The sequence below is a fragment of the Balaenoptera acutorostrata genome, chromosome 5 (assembly GCF_949987535.1).
Source record: "Balaenoptera acutorostrata chromosome 5, mBalAcu1.1, whole genome shotgun sequence".
Lineage (NCBI taxonomy): Eukaryota > Metazoa > Chordata > Mammalia > Artiodactyla > Balaenopteridae > Balaenoptera > Balaenoptera acutorostrata.
In genome coordinates this window covers 110,386,766-110,413,633 of record NC_080068.1, presented here as the reverse complement: position 1 = coordinate 110,413,633, position 26,868 = coordinate 110,386,766, and the positions used below count along the sequence as shown (strand labels likewise).

The following is a 26,868-nucleotide window of genomic DNA, read 5'->3' as shown; positions in this document are numbered from 1 at the left end:
GCTTTAGCCCCTCCAAGATTTGCTTTAGCTCCTCCTTCTGAGTTTGGAACCCTCCTCAGTGCTTTCCTAAACCTCTGTGCATACCTCTGCCATAAATTTTATACACATATATTTACATATACACATATATCATGCTTAATTACCACAGTTATTCTTCTTATCCTGCTCCCCCACTAGGCTTTCAGCTCTTTAAATACACAGTACCCGCTCTGAAATCTCATACAGTCTCCTGACAAAGACAGACATGACAGGTGTTCAAGGTGTTAAAAGAATATAGAAGGAAGAATTTCTCTGCAGACAGGAGGGGGTAGGAAAAATGTCAGGAAAGGCAGCAGGAAGAAATGTGAACTGAATCTTAAAGGATGAGTAGGAATTCACCATGTGGCTGGGTGAAGGGCCTAATTCAGACCAAGCAGCATAAGCAAAGCCAGAGGGGCGTGAAGCAGCAGAGGGTCTGGCAATGCGAGGGCAGTCCACTGGGATTGTGTCCACATTGCAAAAAATACTCCCTTTTTAAAATAAGGCAATCATCAGCCTGAAGACTCTCGCACTCAGAGAACCAGTATTCTATCCATAATGGCGAACAATAATGGATTATAAGCAGTAGATGACACAATCAGATTACACTTTATGTGTTTTCAAGCATGTAAATTGATTTAAGCACCTTCATCAAGAGTTAAGATCTCTAATATGTAATAAGGTCATAAGACAGGCAGACAAATTAAATATACGTATTTTCCCAGTAAACAGTCTTTCCTAAAACTACAATCTGCTTATTAAGATTACATCATGTTCACACTTTTCAGGCCTTTTATATAGAAGTGCCTGGTCCTTATACCTTCAAAGTACTCACTGAGCTAGACTAGGCACTGCAGAAGCTAAAGATGTATACGACACAGGCCCCAGCTTCCTGGAACTAACAGCCTAGCAGAACAAATGATGTAGATCCACAAGTAACCACAACGTAGGGCAGGATGAGATAGGCTCCGTGCCAGTGTTAATAACTAAATGTAGAGAAAGAAGAGGCTTCCTGCCACTAAAATCAGGAAGAAAGAAAGGAGGAGGTGGCATCTGAGCCAGGCCTGGAGGCAGGGCTGATTCTCAGTTATGTTCAGCTAAGAAAGAATACAAACTTCAAACATAAGTACAGTCATTCATTCCTAACAGTGATTTACTTTTAGTTGAATATTTGCTTTTAGGAGTGATAGTGATTGGAAACAGAAAAAGCCAACCAAAAGGGGAAAAAAGATAGAATGTTTGTAGAGTGTGATGTTTTTCAGCCTTTGATATAAGCAAATGCTGAATTACTCATTTCTTTCGGCTGGAGGCCAAAACGGTAAACTGGAAAGAAAGTTTTTCAAGAATTGAAAACTCTCAGAGAACATTTCAGCCGACAGGCAATACAGTATTTTACCTCTCCCGCATTCTTCTGATACTGTGTAACATGAATCCTCTATGGAGGTAGTTGTGAGGATCATTAATGTTGACCGAAGGTGACGGAGGGGAAGGAAGGTTTGGGTAGGACAGGGGTGGAGAGATCATCAAATCACAGCCTGTGCCCCTCTCACATCTCACCCCTGAGCTCCAGGCCCTGGAATCCAACCACGTATCACATCTCTCCACTTCAAAGTCTCGTAAGCACTTCACACATACACATCCAACACTGAAGTCTTCATCTGCACTTTCTCCCGTGTTCTCCAGCTCACCAATTCCTTGCAGCAATGCAGAGCTACTGATTTATCAACAAAGCCTGATACCCATTTTTCCTCGGAAACACTGGCGACTATTTCGAAAAATGTTAGAACTCTCTGTGAGCAAAACTCAAATTCACCTGTATGCTAGATCTGACCCACTGGCACCAGCTTATAACTTATGAAACATAAATCTGATTACGCAATTTCCCTGCTTAAAACCTGTACAATTTCCCTCTGCAACTCCGGGATAAACCCTACTCTATTTAAGATGACATCAAAGGCCTTCCATGAGTCAGCCCATTCCTACCTCTCCCACAGCATCTCTCATCAGATATCCTTCAAACACATACCCTAATGCCAAATGAAGGTTCTTACATTTCCTGGAATATGCCTCTCACTCCGGCTTCTGAAGTTTCAGTGCATTTTTCTGTCTGGCCAGGGTGCCCTTTACTTGACTTACTTATCCCTCGGGATTTAGCTAGGCCACCAGCCCATCGCTCTTGGGCGGGGATACTGCCCACTGAGACGTGCTCTCACAATATCCTATCTCAAAACACACCTCTCACCCAATATTGTCTTCATCTGTGGGCCTTCAGCATTGACAGGGAATGACATAAACGCCTGTAGCTTCATCTTACTGATGTATCTGCAGTGGCTGGCACAGGATCAGACAGGTAATCGCCCTCAGTATGTAGCTATTGAATGAATGAATCAACTGAACACTACTGAGGCTGTGAAATGTTCCTTGATCCTCTCCAGCAGGAAGTAATTCTTCCTCTAAACAGCCTCAACTCTTTATCCTTAACTCTTGCCTACTTTAGAATACTGGAAGGAATAAGAGACAACCATCTTACCAACTCAGCTCCTCCCAAGTAAGAGTCCATGTTTTACTAATCTCTGTATCTCTGCCAGCCCCTAACTTAGCTCCTTGCCTCTAGTAAACTCTCAAATGTGTGTCAAATAAATGACTAAGTAACTCTACATGTAATTCTACAATTCAATTCTCGATGCTTCCAGTTCCTTTTCCTTGAGTTAGGTAACCAAAACCCTACACTTCACTCTGACATTTGCAAATGGATGTTATTAAAGAAGTGGAAAAGGCATGGTTCAAAAGCACAGATGGTCATCCAATGACAGTTTTTATTTTAGAAATGAATAATCTGAGAAATCTTCTACTACTTCCAATGGATTTTTTCCAAATGATGGGCATGGTAAACAAAATGTATTTTAAAACATGCTATACCATGGACCCTAGTAAAACTAAAACACTTTTTCAAAGTTCATTTGTATTCTTTATATTGACCATACAATAATAATAGCAAACATTTATCAAGAACTGTTCTGCATGAGGCATTCTCCTTATGGCCAGCAACAATCTTGCCAAGTAGGTTTAAAGATTAGGAAATTGTGGCTCAGAAAATTTAAGTAAAATATCTAGTATGTCATAGTTGGTGAGTCACAGGAACAGGTCCTGAGCCCACATCTGTTGGTGACAAAGCCCACATTATACTCTTTGTTTGTTATGACCTCCTTAACCTCTGCCACAGCTCTGCTAGTTAATACTATAGCTGATAGTAAATATAAGATACATATGCTTTGGTTTTTTAAGTGTCCCTGAACAGAGAAATTTCTTAACTTTTATTTCTAGAACTATCAATTTTGTTCCCAAGTGATTTTATTAAAATCTCCCCTTAAAAACATTTTCTCTGACATGTCATAGTATCTTCCATCTATCAGTTTAAAGTACATTGTCTTCTTGGCCCCAACTCCATTAAATAGAATTTCACATATTTCACCAAAAATTTCCACAAAAGTATCACAAGGGTGATTTGTTAGGTAACACTGTTCACTTCCAAAAATATTTAAAACAAGAAACACTTTATGCACCAAAACAATAGCATGAATACTACGAGGTGCTATTATAACATCTTACATATCTTATACAATAAAAATATTTCTTACCTGATTCTTTCCATGGAGAATTAATGAATATGAGATACAATTCCCTCAGGTTAATGATAGGATGGTGTTAGTAATTTCATTTGGTGGACTTTTTTTTTATTTGCTTCTTTAAGTATTAAAAATATAAACTGTCCTTTAAGTTAGAATGGAGGTCAATTTATTAGATTCATAAAACAGGAGAAAGGAATTATAAACTGAAAGGGAAATGTTTAATGTAATAACTGAAATAAAATTATAAACAGAAGAAACACACCTCTAAGGAATATAGTTCCCCCCCCACCAAAAGCAACTCAAAAACACAACTAGTGTTAAGTTTTATTAATAACTTTGTAAAGTTATTATTTAGAAGTACTGTATGTCTTTCAAGACATAGATTAGCCAAAATTATTTCAAAAAATATGTTCATCTAACCTTTGAGCTGGCACCTTATCCTGGCTATTCTCTGCCTTAAGACGTAGAAAGCTGCAAAACAAATGTCCAAAAAAAGAAATTCCAGATCTTTTCTCTGTAAGGAGGCTGGACTTGGGTATTTATCAACTTGTTACATTCCCGGAGACTTACACATATGCAACTTTCAGTGCTTTTCTGAAACAAACAAAAAAATCTAGGACATGTTCAAAATAGTATATTTTAGTCACCATTTTGTCATTAAAAAACATTTTGTAACAAAAATATTAACCAATAATTGAAGTTGTGCTATTCTTTCATAGTTCAAATTCTAAATTAAAATATTTCAGACCTTTTGTGACACTGTACCTTCCAATCCAATTTTTCATTTTCAGAATATTAATTTTTGGTTCCAAGAGACAGTATCCTTTTATTTAAATGAGTGTTGGACAAAATATCTGAAAAAAATTAAAACTTTTGATAAATTAGTAACCAAGTCTGATAGTTTTTAAATTGATATATCTTTACTTACCTGTTTCTTACATTCTGTGTGTTCCCTTTTCTCTCCAACTTTGCAGAGGAAATATTAAGGTTTTTTTTTTTCTTTCCTTCCACAGCATTTTCTTCTTGCATGGCTGCTTTGGTTGTCAATAGCAACAATAATTAGTGTGAAAGCTCAGCCATTTCACTTGAAGATACGTAAATTACCCATTTTAATGAAAGTAAATGGAAGAAACTTGAAACACTACTAGTAATAATCAGCGTTCGACCAACCTAGAGATCCTAGAGGTAAGGGAAGAGATGATTGTATGACTTCTCTTTTGGATTAATGTCTTTCCTCTTTAAAGCATAAAATATGCTTTAAAGAGGAAAGACTTTAACTTTCCATTTGTGTATTTATTTGTGTAATTTAAAATTAGGTGAATGGAGCCTTCTTTTAGGTAATATTAGAAGAAAAAAATTCTAAGTCCAATTTGATTCAATTGAAGTAATAATTTAACTATCGATCCAGAATGATTGCTCTGTACTTTTAAAGGTACACATTACATTTGCCCATTAGAGGTTTTTTTGTGTGTTGGTTAGGTTTATAACTTTAAAAGAACTCACCATATCTTGATGTTGATACATTTCTTAAAAAAAAGTAATGAAATATATCAGGCACAATCTAAGCAAAAAGCTGAAAATAAATCAAAGTATAAGTTGCAAATTATATTCTGGATCACATATTAAAGAAAACTGTTTATGACTATGGTTATGTATGAGAAGGGAAAAATATAAAAGGATACCGTTTCTTTAATACTCTTTAAATGCCAATTTTGAAAAATCTAATTTATCAAGAAAAAATATTAAATGATTTTTAAACAAAGGTAAAACAAGCCAATGAAGAATAGCAAACGTCATTGTTTTCTAAGTAGTTATATTAGTACCAAGCATCCAACAGTTCTGTATAGTTTATTTTTGTTCATAATATCTTAAGTTGGGTCACATTTCTCTTACTTAAATCAGCCTTGACACACATAGATTTAGCAAGTTTTATGTTATCAGTATGTATAGCCATTAAGTAAGACTTTTTAGCATGAAATTTTAGCCAATGCCCCATATTCTAAAATTTGCATTTTAAAACTATACAAAACTGCATTTTAAATCAAAGCAATTTTAAACATGGAGAAGATTATTTCCAGGAAGTTTCTGGAATCTATTCTCTACTGACACAAGGAAATTTTCACAGGCAACCATCACCACAGTTTTTGTGAAAGCTGCCAAAAATAAATGCCCTACATGTATTGTTTTGTGGTATAAACCCCACTAAAAAGCACTAAAATAGGATTCATTAGTAGCACATAATATAGAAAAATCTGTCCCATTTTTTCCTGATAACCTGCTTCCCGACAGCCACTATAAAGAGCCACAGTGGTTAACACATGCAATCTCGCCAGCAAAGCCACCTGGTGAGAATTCACAACTGTAGAACTCTATCCTGTGACTTGTCCCAGACCACTGCTTCAGTTCACCTGAGGGCTCTCAGTGACACTACACTCTACTGAGGGGTCTCAGTGATTATCAGGCATGGTTAAAGATCATAAGCACCCTAATGATTGTATAAAATTGTGACTAATATAAACCAGAGAAACGGAACTATTCGGGGATGACTTTTCTTGCCTGCTAAACACAGGTTACAGATTTGGAGTCCATCCTAGGCTTTGGACAGAGTTAGGGAAAATGAGGGATAAGAAACCCAAAGGAACTGAGCCTCCTTATTAGCCAAAGGTATCTCTATCTTCTGGCATATCGTCAGACAGTCTCTTAAGCATGATACAGGCACCTCTTTCCAGGTGATAAATGCCAGGTACACAGATGAAAGGGAATGGTCCTCCCTGACACTGTACTTCTACCTTCTAACCCTAATCTCTAGCTAGAAAAAAAGTAATTCTAAGGTGTTCTCCATACCCCAACCCTAAATTTCACATATTTCTCATTGTCAAAAAAGTTAATATTAGCCTGGCAAACTCTACTCATAGACAGCTCTGCAACTCTGCATGTTTATAACATCAACATCCAGGACAAGAGATCCCATGCCCACGAATCGCATTTTGAGTAAGAATTTGGATGACCCCAACTTTCAGTCTACTGCTTTATAGGCATTAAAGCTATAGCATTCATCAGACCTCAACACAAGATTAGAGAACAGAACATTTAACAAATCTACAAATAATTTCTTCATAATTTTATATTTTCTCCCCCAATTTACCTGTTTCAAAAAAACACAATTCTGCCTTAATTAGGAAATAAACTATACAGGGGAATATCCTAATTTTTGGCCATACATAGACACCAAGATGCAATGAACCTTTTAATTCATCAGTAAAAACTCAATTGAGTTTTGATTTAAAAGCTCAATCCAACGGACAAAAGAACTTGAAACCATTATCTATATGAAACACCACGAAATATTTATGTAATCAGATGAGCTTGGGACAATTTACCCAGTAGAAACTATTGCCACAGTAAGTTATATAATATAAAATCAACTCTAAACATCCATGTACATTAAAAAAAACACTTAAGCATGAGCTGCAATTTGTGTTTTTCTATTATTTGCTATTTGTTGGCATGAAAGCATTTGGCAGATAGTTACTAAGTACCTACAAAATCTTAACATTAAAATAAAATAGGAGGTAACAAAGGCTTTAGCAAAATATTTTGGGTGGCAGGAAGCTTATGTTTGGAAAATCTATCCAAGGAGTTAGTCTGTGTGCTAAACACACACCTTTGACCATTTAGGGATTTTTCACAGAAACTGAGTTTGAAAACTCTGATCTATAAATATAAGGCTAGAGATTTTTGAAAAATAACACTGTTTTTGGCAAGGTAAGCATAAATCCAGAAATGTCTAATAGTTTCTTTTGTGTACATTAGCACAAATTTAAACTGTGATGACATAGTTCTAAAAGTTCAGAATAAGTCAGTAATATTTACAAAAGACAACCTTAACCTTGTGATCTGATGATGTTATAATAGGAAAACAATGTCAGTTTTGGAGAATTTATATCATTAATCTACAGGACCATTAAAGAGGTACTAACCAAATGAAGTGTTCAGTTTTAAAATTTATTTGATTCTAGACTATCCTCATGCAAATCACCTACAGCAAATCCTTAGTCTCAAGTTGGCTTTCCCCAGCATCTAATACCTACCAAGGCTGTCTCCAGCCTTTGGTTAATATATGGCAGAAAATGAGGGCTTCTAATTAAATATAATTAGGAGGAAAACTGTTTCTTCTACAAAATCAACTACTATATTATAAAGCTATGAAACCAATTTGATTATTCATATCTCTTTTTCCTTCTATCAGACCTAAGAATAACAAGTTGACTTAACAGTGTTTCATCAGGCTAAGTTAAAACAAAAATTCTTGAGACTATCTATGAAAGAATATGTAATAACACATGGATATCTACGCTATTTTACCATACATAATAATACTTTATCACATCTAGGCTGTAACGTACTCTTTTATGCTGGCTTTATTAGGAATTTTATTAGTATTTATATTACGACCATAATTATCTCAACTAGGCACTAGTAGTAATTACGTGATGAAATTGGAAAATTTAAAATGAAGCTTTAGTGCATTAAAATGCACTAAATGTAATTTAAAATGCACAAATATAAATTTCTTTATATTTGATATTACTTAACTGAACTCTATACCTTGTAACACACTGATGATTTTTAAGTAACTAAATATACATTTTGAAACCAATTGTCTCTGGTAGATTCCCAGGGATGCACTGTCAATCACATCAGGCCTATGCTACAGTATGTTTCTATGGTCAGCGATTGATATCACTTTGAAATTTTTTCAAATGAAATTATCTTGGCTACAGTCTATTATATTTGAGAACTGATCATTTATTTATTCCCACAAAGAAATGTAAGATCTTGGCCCTGGCAATGTAAACTCCTTGGCTCCCCTCCAGGTTGATATAGGGTGACAATTCTTGGACAGGTTAGATTCTTGCTTGGTGCTGATCTCTGGGGAAAGGCATTCAAAGTCCCTTTCTCCCAAGGAGATGGGGCACTTACTGGATTGGGGCCCTCTCCAGACACATCATGTTGAGCCTTTCTTTTTCTTTTCTTTTTTTTTTTTTTGAGAGAGAGAGATTCTCCTAGGGCATATGTACCCTACCCCAGAGTTCCAGGTTCCATTGCCAATGGAGCTTCAGGAGTGCATGAGGATTAACCTTTCCTCATACCCCAGTGAAAACAAGTTAAGTTTGTGTCTGGACGGTGACATGAGACTCTGCTTTGAGTCTATTCAGGCCCCAGTGGCTTATTTAAAGCAGCCCTCCATGAGATCCAGATGAACTAGAATAAAAACTAAGGGTCATTTGGGCTCTTTTGCACACCTGTAACAATCAGGAGCTTTGGGGAAATGAGCACTGCTCAAAGATTTTGTTGTTCCTGGGCTCACTGGCCCTTATTCCATGTAACAGCATAAGCAGGATAAATGATTCCTGGAAGCAATGTTTGTGCCTCACCTCTTACCCCAAGTTATAATTTGCGTGAAAATGAGTAAGTACATACAAAATGGTAATGACTTTCTATACTGATATTCAATGAATATAAAAATAATTAACTCATACAAAATTGATACAAAAAATTCTCCCACTGATTTCTTTGCAGAGTCTCCTAATACTGGATCCTAGGAGACACCTATCTGTATTCCATTCCCAGTGCCTCTGGGTACCAACTCCATCAACTGCTGACTGATTTTTAAAATACATGGGCTGAAAAAAAAAAAAGGAAAAAATATATGGACTAGCTTTGAATTAATATTACAGCAAACTTGACATTGTTAGAGATCCCAACTTGAAACTGTCTTTTGTCTAGCCTGGAATTGTCCACCCAAAGCCCTATACTATACAGTTCACCCATCACTGCTAGATATTCTGGGCTGAATCAAGCTGAGTCATCAGAAAGCTAAGTATGTATAACGTTTCTTAAGCTGCTTGTAAAATAGTTTTCTATGAACTGCAGTTCTAGAGTCAGGGCCTCTTCTTAGGTTGGAGGCTCTTCTATGGAACAGCTTTACAAAACCACCACTTGCTTCATGATAAAAACGTTGCTGTAGCCCCTTCCACTCCATCATTCAACCCCACTCTCTGAAGACCACATGAAAGTCTTTTTTCAGTACTATATGTGGGAAAAGCCATAATTTCCCCAAATAACTGGCTTGATTTTTCCCTAACAAACAACATGAATTATATAAGCAATGAAACTTCCCTTTTTCCTTTGGCTAGCAGAAACTAAGAGCCAAATTATGAAGCATAATTTAAATCCTATGGCTTACATATCTGCACTTATTAACTCGCCTCCCAACATCTTACCTTTTACTCTATCCTTTTTTCTTCCTCTAGCCATTGTTAATTCTATCCTCCTATTTTACTGCATTCATTCCTGGAAGCCACTTCACATCCTTTCCCAAACAAGGTAGGGCATAAAAACATAGAAATAAATCCATTCTATTCGTTTTTTAAGGTATCTTCTAAGGAATCAAAAATAGAAAATGACTGAATGGAAGGTTTCCACTCTGTAATATTATCCAAGATTTAATCGCCTTTAAGTTACATATTTTATATAAGAAAATCTATAAAAATAAAATGAGAGCTCTTCAACAATTGTACTTACATAAAAATAGGATGACTATCTGTCCCATATCTGTATGTATATAACAGTGATGATGAATGTGTAAAGATATTCACTACAGCATATTTTGTAAAAACAAAATATTGAAAACCACCTAAATGTACATAAATAGGGGATTTTTAAATTAATTAATTTAAAATTAATTATGGTACATCCATATTTAAAAGATATGATACACCCATATTTAAAAGAATGAGTCAGGTTTACATGAATTGATAAGGACTAGCCTCCAAAATGTAACATTACATGAAAAAAGAAGGTACAGACTAGTTTTACTTCGTGCCATCATTTTATGAACACGGAAAATTTTTGGAATGCCTAGAAATCTCTGCAAAGATCAACAGGGAACAGTGGTGGCCTGCTGGAGGTTGGAACTAGGTGTCAGGAAAACAGAGAAGTTAGAAAGACTTACCTTCACTGCCTTCTCTCTCTCCCAATCTGGTTCTTTTAATTTTTAACTTATGCACGCATTTCTTAATTTTAAAAAATAAGATGACTTGGGGCTTCCCTGGTGGCGCAGTGGTTGAGAATCCGCCTGCCAATGCAGGGGACACGAGTTTGAGCCCTGGTCTGGGAAGATCCCACATGCCGCGGAGCAACTGGGCCCGTGAGCCACAATTGCTAAGCCTGCGCGTCTGGAGCCTGTGCTCCGCAACAAGAGAGGCCACGATAGTGAGAGGCCCGCGCACCGTGATGAAGAGTGGCCCCCGCTCGCCGCAACTAGAGAAAGCCCTCGCACAGAAACGAAGACCCAACACAGCCATAAATAAATTAAAAAAAAAAAATTAAAAAAATAAGATGACTTAAGATATAATTGGAATAAGGATTAGAGTAACTAATGGAAATGATATGCCCCTACAGTTTTGCTTTTTTTTTTTTTTTACCCCTTTGGCCATGCCGCGTGGCTTGTGGGATCTTAGTTCCTTGACCAGGGATTGAACCTGGGTCCTTGGCAGTAAAAGTGCAGAGTCCTAACCACTGGACTACCAGGGAAGTCCCACCCCTAGAGTTTCAAAGTCACTTTTTAAAAGTATCTTGGTACAATAGTCTAATATTTCCTGAAAATACTCATGTCATAGCAGGTGTCCCAAAAAACTTTATTCAGGTATCAAAATTCTACATACTTCTCCCTAACAGGTAATGGGTCTAGTAAAAAAGCAAACACTATATACATAGCTGTAAAAATTACGGCTGAACTATAAACATAATAAAAGGTCAACGAATTAAGCAATTCCTAAAAGAATGTATGAGTCTTTCTTATAAGTAAAAAGGACCTCATATCCATAAAGAGTAGACAACTGACAGGCAGGACGCCAGGTGGGGATCCTGGCTGATGGACAACCTCACCCCATCCTCCCAACCAGTTGCCTCTAGTCCAAGATTAAACAGATGAAAAATGGGGGCAGAGGGACCTTCACTGACTTGTCAGAGGGGTTTTCTGGGAAAGAGTAGAGATTAGAGCATCCTAGAGTCAAGCAACAGATCAGATTCATGATGTGGAATTGCCAGAACCTTAAGTCAGCATTGCAATCCAGTCTTTCATTTACCTGCTTACTACCAAGGAAGAAACCATTGGCCCCCTGGTCAAAATTACAACTGTATATGTCATTTGACCACATATAAAAGTTATCTTGCAGAACAATATTTGTTTCAATGTATGTTTAAGGTTGCTTATTTTAGAATTGTGTTAGCAAAAGATTAGAATCAACATAAATGTCCACCAATAAGAAACTGGTTAACAAATTATGGTATAGCCATACAGTGGAATGCTACACAGCCATAAAAAAGTAAGCAGGCTCTTCATGTGCTGATGATAAAGAAAGTCTTTCAAGATGCATTTTTAGGATAAAGAAGGTAAAATGCTGTATATAGCATGCTATATATAAGAATATATATATATATATATATATATATATATATATATATATATATAAAAGATACATAAGAATTTACCCATAAGTACGTAAAGTATTTCTGAAAGGTATACAAAAACCTGGTAACATTTATTGCTATAAGGAGGGGTATTTGAGGCGATGAACGCATTTTCTCTTATAAAATAAATAGTTTTAAAAGACTGATGGGAAAATTGTTAAGCCTGCACAAAATCGGTGGGAAAGGGGCAAAAGGGTCTGTTATGGCGGTGGGGGAGGGGAGGAGTGATGAGGATTAGACCATTATAACCCTTCTCTCGTTCCCTTTCATCTCCCCCGTGATGAAGGCGCAGCCCCTGTGATGAATATCTTCCATTACTCACTGAAGGAAACTGCAGGGAATCACTCAGCATCTCTGGATTCGCTTTAAAAGCATGCAGTTGATTCAACTGACCGAAAATGCATATAACATGAAAACCACCATTACAATTGCTACAGAAGGGGGTGTGGGAAGCACACCTACATTTTCCAAAGCTTATCAAAAAGTTTCCCAGTAGCAAAGTGCTGTTTCTGGGCTGGAAGCGGCTCCTCAGGACCAGGTGTACGCGCACGTGCGCTTTCAGGCGGCATCTCCTCGTGGCAGGTATTGGAGGGCAGATGGAGAAGCTGAACTTGCAGCCACTGAAGGGCTTCCCTTTACTTGACCTGACCTCCCAGCCTGAGAAGTGCTAAAATTTCTAGTCCGTAAAGGTTAAGACCTGCCCAGATTAATTTATGAGGGGATCTTAGGAAATTAGTAGCTCTCAACAGTATGATATAAAGATCAGTTCTAATGGGGGCAAAGAATGAAGGAACAAGGTAATTTCTGTGAACCTTAACTCTCAAGACGACACATACTCCAAAACTACCTACGGAAAAAGGTCAAACTTCTTCAACACTGATTCTAGTTTGGAATCTGCATTCCAAGACCACTTGAAGTCACCCAAAGTACATGCTGTTCTTAACCTTTTCATGGAAAGTGGTGGTTGGATAATCTTAAACAAAAAATTGACTTCCTAAGGATTTGGAGATTCAGGTTTAGCGCTGAAAGTAGTTATAAGATTGTCCACTGCTTTGCATTTATTCCTACCTCAAAAAATAAAACATGAGGGCTTCCTTGGTGGCGCAGTGGTTGAGAATCTGCCTGCTAATGCAGGGGACACGGGTTCGAGCCCTGGTCTGGGAAGATCCCACATGCCACGGAGCAGCTGGGCCCGTGAGCCACAACTACTGAGCCTGCGCGTCTGGAGCCTGTGCCCCACAACGGGAGGGGCCGCAATAGTGAAAGGCCCGCGCACCGCGATGAAGAGCGGTCCCCACACCGCGATGAAGAGTGGCCCCCACTTGCCGCAACTAGAGAAAGCCCTCGCACGAACCGAAGACCCAACACAGCCAAAAATAAATAAATAAATAAATAAAGTAGCTATAAAAAAAAAAAAAATTTAAAAAAAATAAAAATAAAAAAAAAAAATAAAACATGAGATTTTGCATTCTCACCCCAAAATTAGAGGAGGAAGCTGATAAACTTTAAGACAGTGAAGCGTGCTCAGCTCCATTAAGCTGGCCTGGGACCTGCTGGCAATCTTCAACACGGCTCTAAGCAGCACAACCTGCCTTGAGATTCCCAATTACTCCTGGAGCGCATACGGTTGTATGGATGTAAGAAACTGCTTCATCTATAAAATGCCGATTCATGGCCAGTGGCGGTTGCCATAGTTGTTCACTACTAATGGAAAGGCACTCACTAGGAACAGTAGGGGAACACTATGTGTGGCCTTCAAAGTCACTTCCAATATTTCTTGTTTACTCTTAACTATTTTAAAGAAAGTACTCAAAATCCAAAAAATCAAAGAAGGGTGTAATCTATATACTTTTGTGACTAGGGACAGGAAATCAATGACCAACATAGGGAGCAAAAACTTAAAAATCATGTTCCTTTTAAGAGGCTGATTCCTGAACCCTGATATGAATAAGGAATGAAATATGAAATTTAAATGTTTCACTTACCAAATCAAAATTCTCTGCTTAAACTAATAACCATTTCATTTGAAATACAGAAATAAATAATTCAATGATTTGTTCATCATTCTTTCTAGTGGTCCACGATCATCAGCCATAACATACATTATCCAAGTGAAATTATACAACTCCAAAACAGTTTCAGAATGAATTACTGTTTCTCAGTCCTTAAGTTGCACTAACCTATACGTTTATCTAGCGCTGATAAAAATCCAGAATTTTCACTTTACATGGCAATTGTACAGTTGTAGCCTTTACTAACTTCAGAGAGGAGGGAGGAGAAAACAAGGTTTAGAACTAATAAAGCAAAGCAAACTCTAGGAGTAGGTTTCACTTCTCACCAAAATCTCCAAAGAAACATAACAAAACACCTGCATTTTGTCTGGTCTTAAGGAAAAATGATCCAAAACCATCTTAATTTATATAAATTCTTTCAAAAACCACAAATTGCTCAATGACAGCCAGAGAACTCAGGAACTGAATAGCTTTGTTGAAACCTAGAACTAGTTGTATTTTGAGTTTTTCTTCATACCTTAACAAAGTGCTTTCAACAGAAACACTGTTATAGCCACAGATAGAGCCAAATGTCCAAGTAAACAGAAAGACAGCCATACAGAAATGCACTATCTAGACCCTATATACCCTTTTCAATATTAAGGAAGTTCTCAGATGGGGTTTAGAGCTGCAGGGCACCTTAGAGATCCACTTGTAAAATAAGAAAACTGCAGCTGAGAAATGTTAAATAGCTAATCAGGTACAAAAGTCAGGGCTCCACTCAGCTGTCCCAAATTGTTTAGTGCGTTTAGTTAAGAACTGTTTCCACGGAATACATGGCTTTTTAAAATCAGGTATACAAACCCTGAGAAAACTTTATTACAGAGATCTCCACTTGGAGTAGAGAAATTGTTAAAATAATTAAAATGAAATGTGCCATTAACAAGATGGAAAAGTTAAGGAAGTTACTACAGAGCAAGAAACAAGTATTTTGTGATAATCTAAGTGATTAAGGTGCTGTGTGCTGTAAATATGGAAGCATCGGTGTGTTACAAACATATTAAGAAATTTTCCCTTTACAATCAAGAGCCATATCAATAGTCAATAAAGGTAAAGCCCAAGACGATTAACTGGAAAACCCAATTTTGAATTCTCAACGTGTAGAGATCTGTTTTTAAGTCAAGAACATAGAACAAAGAATCAAAGGATATTAAGAAGGTACGGGTATGATCTCTAAAAGAACAATGAAAACATAACCTGCCTATGTCTGGAATAGGTCATGCTTTCCCCAGCGGGGTGGGAATATTGGGTGGCACAGGCGGGAAGCAGAAGGACAGCTCCTGTGCCTGTTTGGGTAGCAGCTCTGGTCCTTCCTCAGTCCCAGAGGGAAGGGCGGGAAGTCTGGGCTGAACAGGGCTTTGTGGCTGGACTTGGTGAGGCAGGAGTGAGGCTGGGCAACACAAGCCCCCTGCCACGTTCGTTGTCTTCTCCCAACAAGTCCATGGAAAGGGGGGCAGCAAGTGAAAATGAAATGCAGCATGTTTTGTGTAAATACATATACTCGACTCACACGAATATTGAGTCAATATGTCTCACGTATGCTCAACCAAATGTAAGTAAACACTCACCCAAGGGTCAGTGCTCTAGGGTGTGAGGCCTGACAAGTAGTACGATGAAGGTATGGTCTCCCCCAACTTACACATCTTCTAAGGGATAAATTGGGAGCTTCTCCATGCAGGTGGGAACAGTTTCCTTTTGCTTTGCTGTGCTGATTTGAAGGAAAATTCCAAAGTAAATCATTCAGAAAAACGAGAACCAGGGCACTTTTGCTAAGGAAGGGAGAATGCTCCTCATGGGAAAAAGAACTCTGAGATTATCTAAGGGTCAGGAAGGCAAAAACATTTTTCACATTAGATTTCCCAGAAGCTGTTTGGAATTTTTATAGGTAATCCATTACCAGATGTAACTGTTAAAGAATAGCAAGGTATTTTCCTTGAATAAATATAGTGACAAAGGTTTTAATTTCACAAAATCTTCCTTTAAAAACTAATCAGGAGTTTTCCATTTGTCCCCTACAAGCCTCATTTTGCCACTGTTCTTCCTTCCCACTCTGAGGTGACCTCCTCTCCCACATTCCTCTACCTGTTTACAGCAAAACAAAGACAGGGGGATCTCTGAACTGGCAAGAGACATTTGGACCATCTGAAGTTCTGCAAAAATAAAACACAGACAAGGAAGCATCCATCTTTGAACTCATTTTTACAACTCTGCCATCTGTAATATTAATGGTAAAGATCCATCTGGCCCTTTTTAGTTTAAAGACATTTTGTTTTATTGCAACACAGAACCTTGGAACCATTTTTTTATTTCAGCAGTCTAAATGCAAAAATGCATATATTATGTCTAAAGAACAAAGAATCTGATAGCATGGGTATGTCCCATCCCAGAACACTGTGTCAGTAGCAGTAGTCCTTTACATTTCTTTAATTTCATCAAACACACATAACAGTGTTTACTCTGTGCCAGGAGTAGTTTTACGCGCTTTACAAATCATAACTTACTTAAGCTGTGTTGTGGTCCTAGGAGGTATTGTACTATTTTAGATGCATTTTAGTGATGAGGAAAATAAAGCACAGAGGGATTGAATGACCTGCTCAAGGTCACACAGCTAATAAGAGGTGGAACTAATTTAAACCCAGGCAATCTAGCTCCAGAGTCCACGTTCCCTCCATTATGCTGCCTCTCAAACTTCCACCAAATCTAAGGTAAACTGTGATTTGTGCAGGATCACCTTACGCATTTATTACCATTTCAGTAATTTACCTCATGCCATGCTGTAGCTTCCTCAGATTCAATAACAGGAAGGAAAAGATAAGTACTATCCAATACTATATTTGACCACTGTGCAGTCTTTTAGAAACAAAATGAAGGTATAGAAAATAACAGAATAGTGTCCCATATCTGCTGGGAAAGCTACTGTGCAGAAAGTGGAATGCTAGGAAATCACTTGGATGTTTAAGTTTTGTAATGCCACTGGACCTTTCAAAGGTCTTTACACTCATTCAAATTCAGAACTACCAAGTCAGTGTATATTAGAGAAAATTTAATTCCAAGGTAAAGAGACATAAAACAGCTCCTAGAGGTTCTTTCTGGGGAATTCCGCAGTTGATGAACCTCTAAGAGAGAGGGTTTTCTCCGCGGAATTCTTTTAGCACATCTGGCAGAGTGCAAATATACTCCTCCGCGTGCTTCTGCCGACTGCCCTGACACGCTGCCTTCATGGAAGGTGTACTCCACGGAGCTCAGGGCACTCTGCCAGGCAGCCTTGTCCTGGGTGGGGCTGGCGGCCTGTGCACACCCAAAGCACTGCAACATTTGCTCTGGGAGTGTCCTGGAAATGAAGGCAGTGAAGGAGGAGGAAACTGTCTCCCTTCCTGCAAAGAAACTACTTATTTTTTATGCAGGAGAGGTGTGTGCATTGGGTCAAGAGAAGAATCCTCTCTTCACCCTTTGCTTATCAACACTGGATTGCTCTTCAAGTTCCACACCTGTGGCCTCCAGCTGTGCAAATACCTCTGGCCCTGTGGCATAAGACTTTATTTCACCAGGTACCATTCTTCTTTTTTGACCATCTTCCCTTAAAAACAATGGGAATAGACTAACCAGTGGGGGCACAGAACCTTTACCTAGTTCTTTTGTTTACTGAAAACTGGAGTTACCACCATCTGCCTTTATAAAAAGCAGCAATGACCCAACTGGGCAAAAAGTCTGGCCCAGTGGCTTGCAGGGAGCAGGTAGACCAACTTCAATCCCCTTTACCTTTCCATCCCTAACCAGAGAGGTCAACCTGGGACTGTCACTCTCCCTCCTTCACAAAGGACAGGCATCACACACAGTTCTCAAAGACTGAAATAGCTGAGGGAGCGCCTAGCTTTCCAAACTGAAATTTACCTGATTCCTCATGCTGCCAGCACTTCTCTAAGGCAGGCTCCTACCTTTCCAGCTCCAGACTTAACTAGCCTTCCCTCTTCCTCTAAGCCCCTTTTCCATCAGCAGTGAACACTGGGATATATAGCACCCAACTCGGTTCCCACTATCTAACCAGACATGCCAACCTCCTGCTCCAAAGATATCCCAGAAATTTACTTGATAGTTTGTGGATTCTTTTGTTAGGGGGAGTGGGATAAAATTTTAAGATCCAGATAAAATGCTGGGAATGAATTTCTCAAAATACTGGGATGTGGCTCTGATTTCTACCATTAAAATACCCATTTGTGATCATGTAAAATTAAAAATCAGTGTTCTGATTGGGCACTTATTACAGGATGTTGATTACTCATGGAACTTAAAGGTGATGGGTTTTTTTTCCAGAGGTATTATTGGATTATACTGGGTGGTCCATTTAGAAGCCAGTCAATACAATCTCACTTCAAAAAAAAGATTTACAAATAGGCCACTTTATACAACAGCCATGGTTTAAGGAATTTATAAGTGCTATAAGGTTCAGAGTTTATTTAGTGTAAATACAGTCTAGACTCATTATCTTACCCACACCTCAGAGCCCAGAGCAAAGAAAAGAGTAAGCCTGATGGGAAAACAAGAGCTGGAGGTATGGGGGACAAAAGCTAAAAGGAGCATCCTAGGTGGCTCTCTGTGAATAACAAAACTGGCACCTTCCTACAGGTGGCTCAGGTTGGAAAGGGGCAGAATAAGAGGTCAGGGACTGCAGACTCTGTCAGAACCACACCACCAAGCCTTGCTCAGGAGTGAGCCCTCCGACGTGCAGAGCGAAGCCATGACGGACGGTGGACGGCCCGCCCTCAAAGGAAGCCGAAGTCCCAGGGGTGATACTCACGCTGACACTGTCCCCAGGACCGGCGGGCCCAGGCCCAGCAGCAGTCAATCCTCCCACCATAACGACACAGGCCAATGGATGACACTATTTGCCTGGGCCACCTACCAAACAAAAAGATTCGAATTAAATAAAGACACTTTTCGAAATTAAAAATAATTTCCTCTTTGTTATTACTTTAGAAAAAAATTTTAATCACACCCAACAATTTTCTATGGACTCCTTCATGCCTGAAGAAACAAAACAATAACACACCTTCAGGGAAATAGTTCTGCCATGATCTAATTTCAAACATCAGACAAACGCAGATACAACCACCCAAGAGTGGGGGGGTGGGGGGGGAAGGGAGGGGAAGATCCTTTCTTACAAGGAAAGAGCACCAGCTAAAACCAGGAATTCTCAAGGCTGCCACTCACAGGATGGTTTCTTAAGCTTGAAATAAAAGATTCCTCAAAGGCCCACACCTGTTCCTGAGAGGAAAGTCAGTTTTGACTGATAACACCTTAAACTGAAAAGTATTAAATAAGACATGTCAAAGCAGAAAGAAAAAATTTTTCTGCCTTATATAACAGGTACATGTGGGAAGGCGAAGGAAGGGAGGTTTCTCAAAATCAAATGAAAACAGAACTCTTTTCCAGATATGACTCTTCTTCAGAAAAAGTTCCCAGAAAAAAAAATGTACTTGAGAAAGAAGACTAAATAAAACCAAGGAGAGTTTAAAGTGTAGCTAACATCTCAAGTGTCCTTGTGGTTTGAAACTTTCCTGCATCAACGATTCGTGTTACCGTCCTCTCTAATGTAAATAAGGACTAAAGCAAGCACTCGATTTCAGGATAAGATTTACTACCGGATTCCACTTTGGCACCTTATTTGGTAAATCGGTTCGTTGTTTAGATTCACGCCTACCTCAATGACATTTTCCCCCTAGAGGATCAATATTTTAATTGTCTGTTTTAGACATCTTTTTAAGGCTGTATGGAAATCTTATGCATAATCATGTGATGTATGTCTTGTTGCAAATATGTGTGCAAGAAACGCACAACAGACCCGAATGTGGGCAAATTATTACTTTAATAAAATAAAACAGCCTCTGGCCGCTACCCACGTTTTTTTTAGTTCCCTAATCTTTTCAATTCCCCTTCCTTTCAACTCCCCCTTATGCCCCCAAGCCCAAAGGAGAAATAACCACGAACTTTCCATTTCCTCCAACCAGGTGGTAAACAAGAGGCTGCGCTTCTTCTCTTCAGCGCTCCACTGGCTTCCCTCCGTTCCTTCCAGGTACAAGAAAACCAATCAATCGTGGAATTGATTCGTTCCAAGATTGCAGGAAAAACAGGTGCGGCAGTCTTTCCGGCTGCGCGGGGGCGGGAGTGTGGGTGCCGGTCGTTGCCTGAGGGCGACTGCAGGGCGGTGTGACCCAAGTTAAAAACTCTCCTGGGTGCTCCTGCCTAATTTCTGCGCAAGCAGCAGCGAGCGGCGCTCGGGGCGAGTCTGGTCTGCAATTGCACCGAGGTGGGGAAGCCGAGCACGCCCTCCCGACACACACACACACACACACACACTCACACACTCACACACACACACACACACACACTCTCACACACTCGCGGGAGCCGATCCGGCGGCAGGGAAGAGGGCTCCGCGCGCAGCGGCGGGAGGAGCGGCTGAGTGACAGCGGAGCGGAGCAGAGCCTTGGGTTGTTGGAACCTGTCAGAGCACGCAGCAGTCAGGCTCGCCCTGAGTCTCGGGAGCTGTGCGTGCGTACAGACACACAGACACCACACAGACACACGCACGCACGCAGAGTTCCCCACCCCCGCCAAGAAAACCAAGAGGGGAGGCAAACAGGTCCCCCCCGGAAGCCCAGTCGCTTCCTCTCCCCACCCTTTGTGTGAGCGGCCCTGACAGCTCCCAGCCGGGATTTGGTCCCGACCACCTGGAAGTTTCCCCACCGCAGAGCTGTCTAAATCAAGAGCGAGAGTTTCCCAGCCAAGGGATGTCCCGCGCGTCACCTCCTCTGGGGCGGCTAACCCGCGCCCTCAGAACCCAGACGCCCGGCTCCAGCCTCCCTTCTCTCCCAGCACTCTTTACCGAGCCGCGGCGTGGGCGGCTCGCGCCGCCGCGCAGCCTCTCCCGGAGAGCCGCGGCGGGGTTCCCGGACGCGCAGGGGGCGCGCCCTCCAGGCCTCGGGCAGCCACTGGTAGAGAGGGCGGCTCGACGGCTCTCCTCCCGCCGAGGCTGCGCGGTGGCCCAACTTCTGGACCGAGAGCAGAGAGGGGGAACCCCAGGGCGGTGTGAAATTAGCGCTGCACGGAGCAGGAGAGGGCGCCCCGGGGGCCGACTCACCTCCCGTCGAACTCCGCGGCCGCCTGCAGATAGAGCGAGGACCCGAGCACCAGCGCCAGGAGGAAATCCATGGTGGGCGGCGAGTCCCGCGCGGCGAGCAGGTTGGGGGTGCTGGGCTCGCAGGAGAGGCGCGCTCGGCTCCCCCGGGGAGCTGCGGCAGCCGGGAACCCCTGCGGCCGCCGCGGCTACTGCTGCCACTCTCGGAGGAGGGCGGCGCGGCGCGCAGCCGGAGCAGGTCTGCGCGCAGCGTCCCGAGCCCCCTCCGGCTCCCTCCGCGAGAGGGGAGGTGCTGCAGGGGAAGCTGCGCCGCCTGCGGGGAGGGGCGGGGGGCGCGCGTGCGCCCGACTAGCCGCTCGCGGGGCCCCGGGTGAGGGCTGAGGGTGCTCGGCCTGGCTGCGGGAAGCTCGCGGGCGGGGGCGCCGCGGGAAGGCAGCGTCTCTTGGGGACCAGCCAAGCGGGGTGAGCGCCAGGCTGGGAGGAAAGTTGCGAGCCTGGCCTGGGCTGGGGAGAGCAGGGTGCTCGGCAGGAAAGTCAGAGCCGGGGAGGAAAGGGGCCCGGGCCGGAGGTGCGCGCTCCGCGGGTTCCTTCCGAGCAGGTGGTGATCGAAGGGGCGAGCCGCAGCTTTCACCGGAGGGCGAAGTCCAAGATGAGAGAGGTTTGTGGGACTGGAGCTGAGCAGTGTCTGCATGTAGTGAAACCGCAGCACGACTTGGACAAATTAGCAAAGGCAAACTCAGGGAGTTTGCTTCTCCCGCAGAGTTGGCAGAGGCAGATTTTTAAAAATTTTGTAACCAAGCGAAAGAAATGCTTGGCTTCTTTTTCGAGTTTTGAAGAAGAGACGTGCAGACTGTTTCCATCTCTGCCAGCTCAACAATGAGCACATTAGAAGGAGAGCGACGGCTGCCCCTTTAGGGGCACGTGTACCCCGCCCGGAGAGGGAGGGCGGTTACTACTTAGCAGTCCTGTGGTGCCCGATACTGCAGAGATCATTTAGAAAACCATTTTGAACCGTCATTGCTCTGTTATTGCAGAGTAAAATGTATTATAAAAGGACTGTGTTCAAATGAAAACACTCAGTGATTAACCTAAAATGCACGTTAAAACATCAGTCCAATCAAGTCACCTCTCTTCCCAAGCCCTACCCGGAATAACTGCCCAGGCCAGTATCTGGTCTCCCACACCTCTCCTCTAATCCATGGCCTCCGTGCCTTTCTCCCACACTCCAGGCATGCCCCTTGCCTCGGGCCGTTGACTGTTACTTCTGCCTGGACCCAGATATCGGCATGGCTCCCATTCTCACTTCAGTCTTTGCTCATATGTCACCTCTTTGTGGAGACGAACCTTGACCACCCTATTTAAAATTGCAACCTGTCCCTGCCTGTTCTAATTTGTCTTTTCTCCAAAGCACTCATCTTCTAGTTTCCTATATAATTTGCTTATTTCTTGTTTTGCATGTCTTCTTTCTGGTAGAATGCAAACTCTACAAGGGCAAGTTTCTTTGTTTAGTGCCTGGCATGTAGTAGGTGCTCATAAATGTTTACTGAATGAGTTTGTTACGTTACAAACTCCCCGCCCCATCCTTATTGTTTTTTTGAGATTTCTCCAACTTTAAATTTTTAATGGAAAGTTCTGTGGCAGAGGGACCTCATTATCTCAATCTCTTAGTGTGTATAAACACAGGAATTTTCTTCAAGAAAAGGAAAAATAATGGTTTCAAGTTAAATGACTCTTTGATTTCCAAGTTGTTTTCTGTTAGCAAAACAAGTTTCTATTTTAATCTCAGGAAATATCCATTCCATTTCAGGCTTGGGACATTATTTTAGGCAAACAGCTTGGTGTCATCCATTTCAGATCTTTCTAAAAACGTAGGAGTCAAAATATTTTTTCTGCAGAAAATCAAATTTTTGTAAGTGTAATGTAGGCCTGGTTCCAGGTTCCAGTGGCTGCTTCTTAGCCATTTTCTTTGTTTCTAGGTTCCTGGCTTGAGCAATGGATGATTAGAGAGAAAGGGGCCAACCTACAGGCTAAAAACTGGAGATAGATAGAACAAAACGAGGATGAGTGGTAGGTGAAAATAGGACAAATGTCTGGAGTAAGTGTGTAATACCCCCTCTGCCTATCTCTTCCTTTTTTTTTTCCATATATTTTCTTTGGCCTAGAAAACACTCAATTCATCTTCCTTCTTCTTCTTCTTTTTTTTTTTTTAAGTTTTATTGGAATATAGTTGATTTACCATGTTGTGTTAGTTTCAGGTGTACAGCAAAGTGAATCAGCATCTTCCTTCTTCATAGGGACACTCTCCACTTACCGTTTGGGTACAAGCTTAGCTGACGGTTACCCAAGAAGGAAGCCTTTGTGATTTTTCGCGTGCCTGGGACTCCTGTGGCATGTGCTTCTATAGCCCTATGCGTCCCCTAGAGTAACTCTTAATGTACTGTGGTGGAACTGCTTCTCTATCAAATCTAGTTTCCCTCGAGACACTAATCTAACCAATAGGAGGGCAAGGGCAGTCGTCATTGTATCCCTTGCGCCCAGCACGATGCCTGGCACAAGGCTTAAATTCAGCAAATATTAAATAGATCTCATTGGGTTGGATTAAATTCTGCCTGGTGAACTTTAGCTTCTCCCTTGAGTCAGCCATAGCTAATTATATCAGGCTTTGTTGAATCATGGAGTGAGGAGACTCTAAAGGAATTCCAAGGTCTAACTGGGTAATCTGCTGCCATTATGACCACCAGTGCCCATTCCAAAAAAGAGGTGGAGTTCCTATGGGAGTGACATTTCACTATCTCAGTCTTAAAAACAAACAAGAGGACTTCCCTGGTGGTCCAGTTTTTAAGATCCACCTTCCAATGCAGGGGACGTGGAACAATCCCTGGTCAGGGAACTAAGATCCCACATGCTGAGGGGCAACTAAGCCCACGTGCTCTAGAGCCCGCGTGCTGCAGGGAAAGATCCTGCATGCTGCAACTGAGACCCAATGCAGCCAAATAAATAAAATAAGAAAGAACCATACCAAACAGCTTTTAGCAATATCTGTACTTCTCCAGTAGGACAACGTTTCGGTTAGGTTTCATACCAGATAATGCCACCTTGCAAGGAGTAATCCCAATTTCCTTGCACACAAATAATCATCTATCACTGGCCACAATGTGATACAGATAAACGGCAAAATAGAACTCAGTGAACACAACTTCCAATACCTGGGAATCAGAAGCTCTTAATTATTTAGTCTTTTTTTTGTTTCCTCAGCAAATATTTATTGAGAGCCTACCCTGTATTGGCCATTTCTAGGTGCTAGGACTTCAGCAACAAGACAAAGTCATGCCCCAAAAGAGCTTGCATTGCACTGGAGGAGCAAGACAATATGTGCTATAAAGAGAGGGTAAAAGGTGTAAATAAAGGAAGGATAAGGTGATAGAAAGAGATGGACTGTGATTTTAGGTGGAGTGATTTGGTCACCTCTGGGAGATGACATTTGAGCAGAGTCAGGATAAAGTGAGGGTGTTGGGTAGCGGTAGTGTTCAGGCAAAGGAGAGAGAAAGTGTGTTTTCTCTACCAAGTTCTCATAGTCTGTGTCGTGCAAGCTGTTAAGCAAGCGATTGCTCCTCCTGTCCCATATGCGGCCGTGACACAGGGACAGGGTTACTGCTTCAAAAAGTCCTGTTAAGAAAAGAGAAGGATGAGGAACACACAGCTGCTCATTCGCGGCAGTTCTGACCCCAGGTGAGCAAGAATCACGGAGATGCTCTTCTCTGGCAGCAGAGGGAGGGGCAGACAATCAGGTCACCCCTGCTTCTACTACCTTGTCCATTCATCCATCCTCTAGGGCCACATCAGAAGTGACTATTGGAGCATATGCCTTCCTTGGGGACTGTACATCACTGACAGTTCTTTTTCTACTGGTACAGATTTGAAGGCCTGAGTGTTGCTTTTAAGGAGCTAAGAGAGACAGCACATTTTCAGGCCAGACTCATGGTTTCTGTGGCTTTAAGATCTCCTTAAAACCCTAATAGACTTCTGATCTAATTGCTTCCAGTCAGTTCCTTGTGCAGATAACATAACCAAAGTCTTTTCTAGTCCTAGTTCTTAAGCCTGCTTTATTTCTTTGATTCCTCGTGTCCATACCTTACTCTTTCATCTTAACGGAGGCCCCCTTGAGGCTAGCTGAAATTATAGGGTTGTTGGGGAGGGCCACACCCGTACTCTGATCCTGGCCACAGGGATCAGATATATATTTATATTAATGTTCAGGGCCTAAAAGCAGTTGTCTTTTTCAAGCCTGGGAGGCCCGAAATTTCTGGACATTCTCATTTCCTGCCATTTCTGCTTATAAAACAGCCAGTTCTTGCCTGAGCCCATCCCCTTCTTAAGATACCTTATAAAAGCAACAAGGAGCAGCAAAGATACTAACATTCTCATTTTCTATAATGATATTCCTTTTATCTGGATATATACTGTACCTTCCAAGTGAACATAGTAATAATTTTACAAAATAACATGTGTCACAAGCTTTCCAGCCTACACACAGCAGCTGTAGCTATACCACAATCAGAGCATACCACCCCTTCAAAGAACAATTCTAATACTATTTAAATTCTTTTTTTTTTTTTTTTTTTTTTGTGTGTTTTACTTCGGTTTTAATGTTTTTTTTTTTTGTTTTTGTTTTTTTTAACTTATGTTACATTGAGTATATATATTTTTTACATAATTGTAGTAATATTATATATTTGGTCTTGCATAATGATTTTTTGGCTTTTAACATTTTTTTTTTTTTAAACACAATCATTTCATTTAAAAAAAATCCATACAAAGCTAAAACCCCCCTTTAGTCATTGTTCTCCGTCCCCATTTCCTCTCCTTCTGCCTGTCCTGCGCACCTTCCCAGAGGTGCTAACATGTTGGCATGTGATCTTCAAGATCACACAGACACACACACACACACACATCCCATAAGAAAAATAGAGAATTGTTCTGTGCTGTTTTGATAGGTAGGATTATATTGTGTGTGTGTGTGTGTGTGTGTGTGTAACATCCTTATTTTTACTCACTAACAGGCCTTAGATATCTTTGCATGTTTACTACATACAGATCTACTACATTTTATATGCTATTCTCCAGTGTTTCTGTAGATAGAGTTAATTTATCCTATTGTAATCTCCTTAGGAAACCCTTCAACTAGTATTCTTTTTTTTTTTTTTTTTCCACACACACACACTGTATTTTATTTTTACAAGAGATAGATAGACTGACACCAAGCATTGTACATGGATGACCACAACAAAAGCAACAATGATTGCAATTACCAAACATGAAACACACTTATACTATGTCATAACATTGACATTCAGTCCAGTAATCCTCCACTGTAACAGCTCCTTTACTTTGCAGTGAAAATTGATTTGTATATTCTTTTCCTCTGAGTCCTTGTGGGATTTTTTTTTTTTTTAATTCAGACAGAAAGTCACAAAAATTATACTCATCCTCATCAGTT

At 40.9% G+C, this 26,868-nt stretch overlaps 1 protein-coding gene and 1 non-coding gene across 5 annotated transcripts in view; both read right to left on the bottom strand.

Moving 5' to 3' along the window:
• The window catches only part of NPNT (nephronectin), a 75,955-nt gene extending 54,491 nt beyond the window's left edge, over nt 1-21,464 (bottom strand). For 2 of the 4 annotated variants that reach the window (XM_057547160.1, XM_007190989.3), the window contains exons 1-3: nt 21,375-21,464; nt 19,032-19,132; nt 4,068-4,118 (exon numbers count right to left, since the gene is read on the bottom strand). In XM_057547160.1, coding sequence (XP_057403143.1) covers nt 4,068-4,118; nt 19,032-19,132; nt 21,375-21,445 — 223 coding nt within the window. In that variant the 5' untranslated portion in view covers nt 21,446-21,464. The remainder of the gene's footprint in view (nt 1-4,067; nt 4,119-19,031; nt 19,133-21,374) is intronic. The other 2 variants (XM_057547161.1, XM_007190990.3) reach the window with 1 other exon arrangement.
• Nucleotides 11,174-11,246, bottom strand: TRNAK-UUU (transfer RNA lysine (anticodon UUU)). The gene has a single exon. It is a non-coding gene; the product is annotated as a tRNA-Lys (tRNA).
• Nucleotides 21,465-26,868: the final 5,404 nt, after the last annotated feature.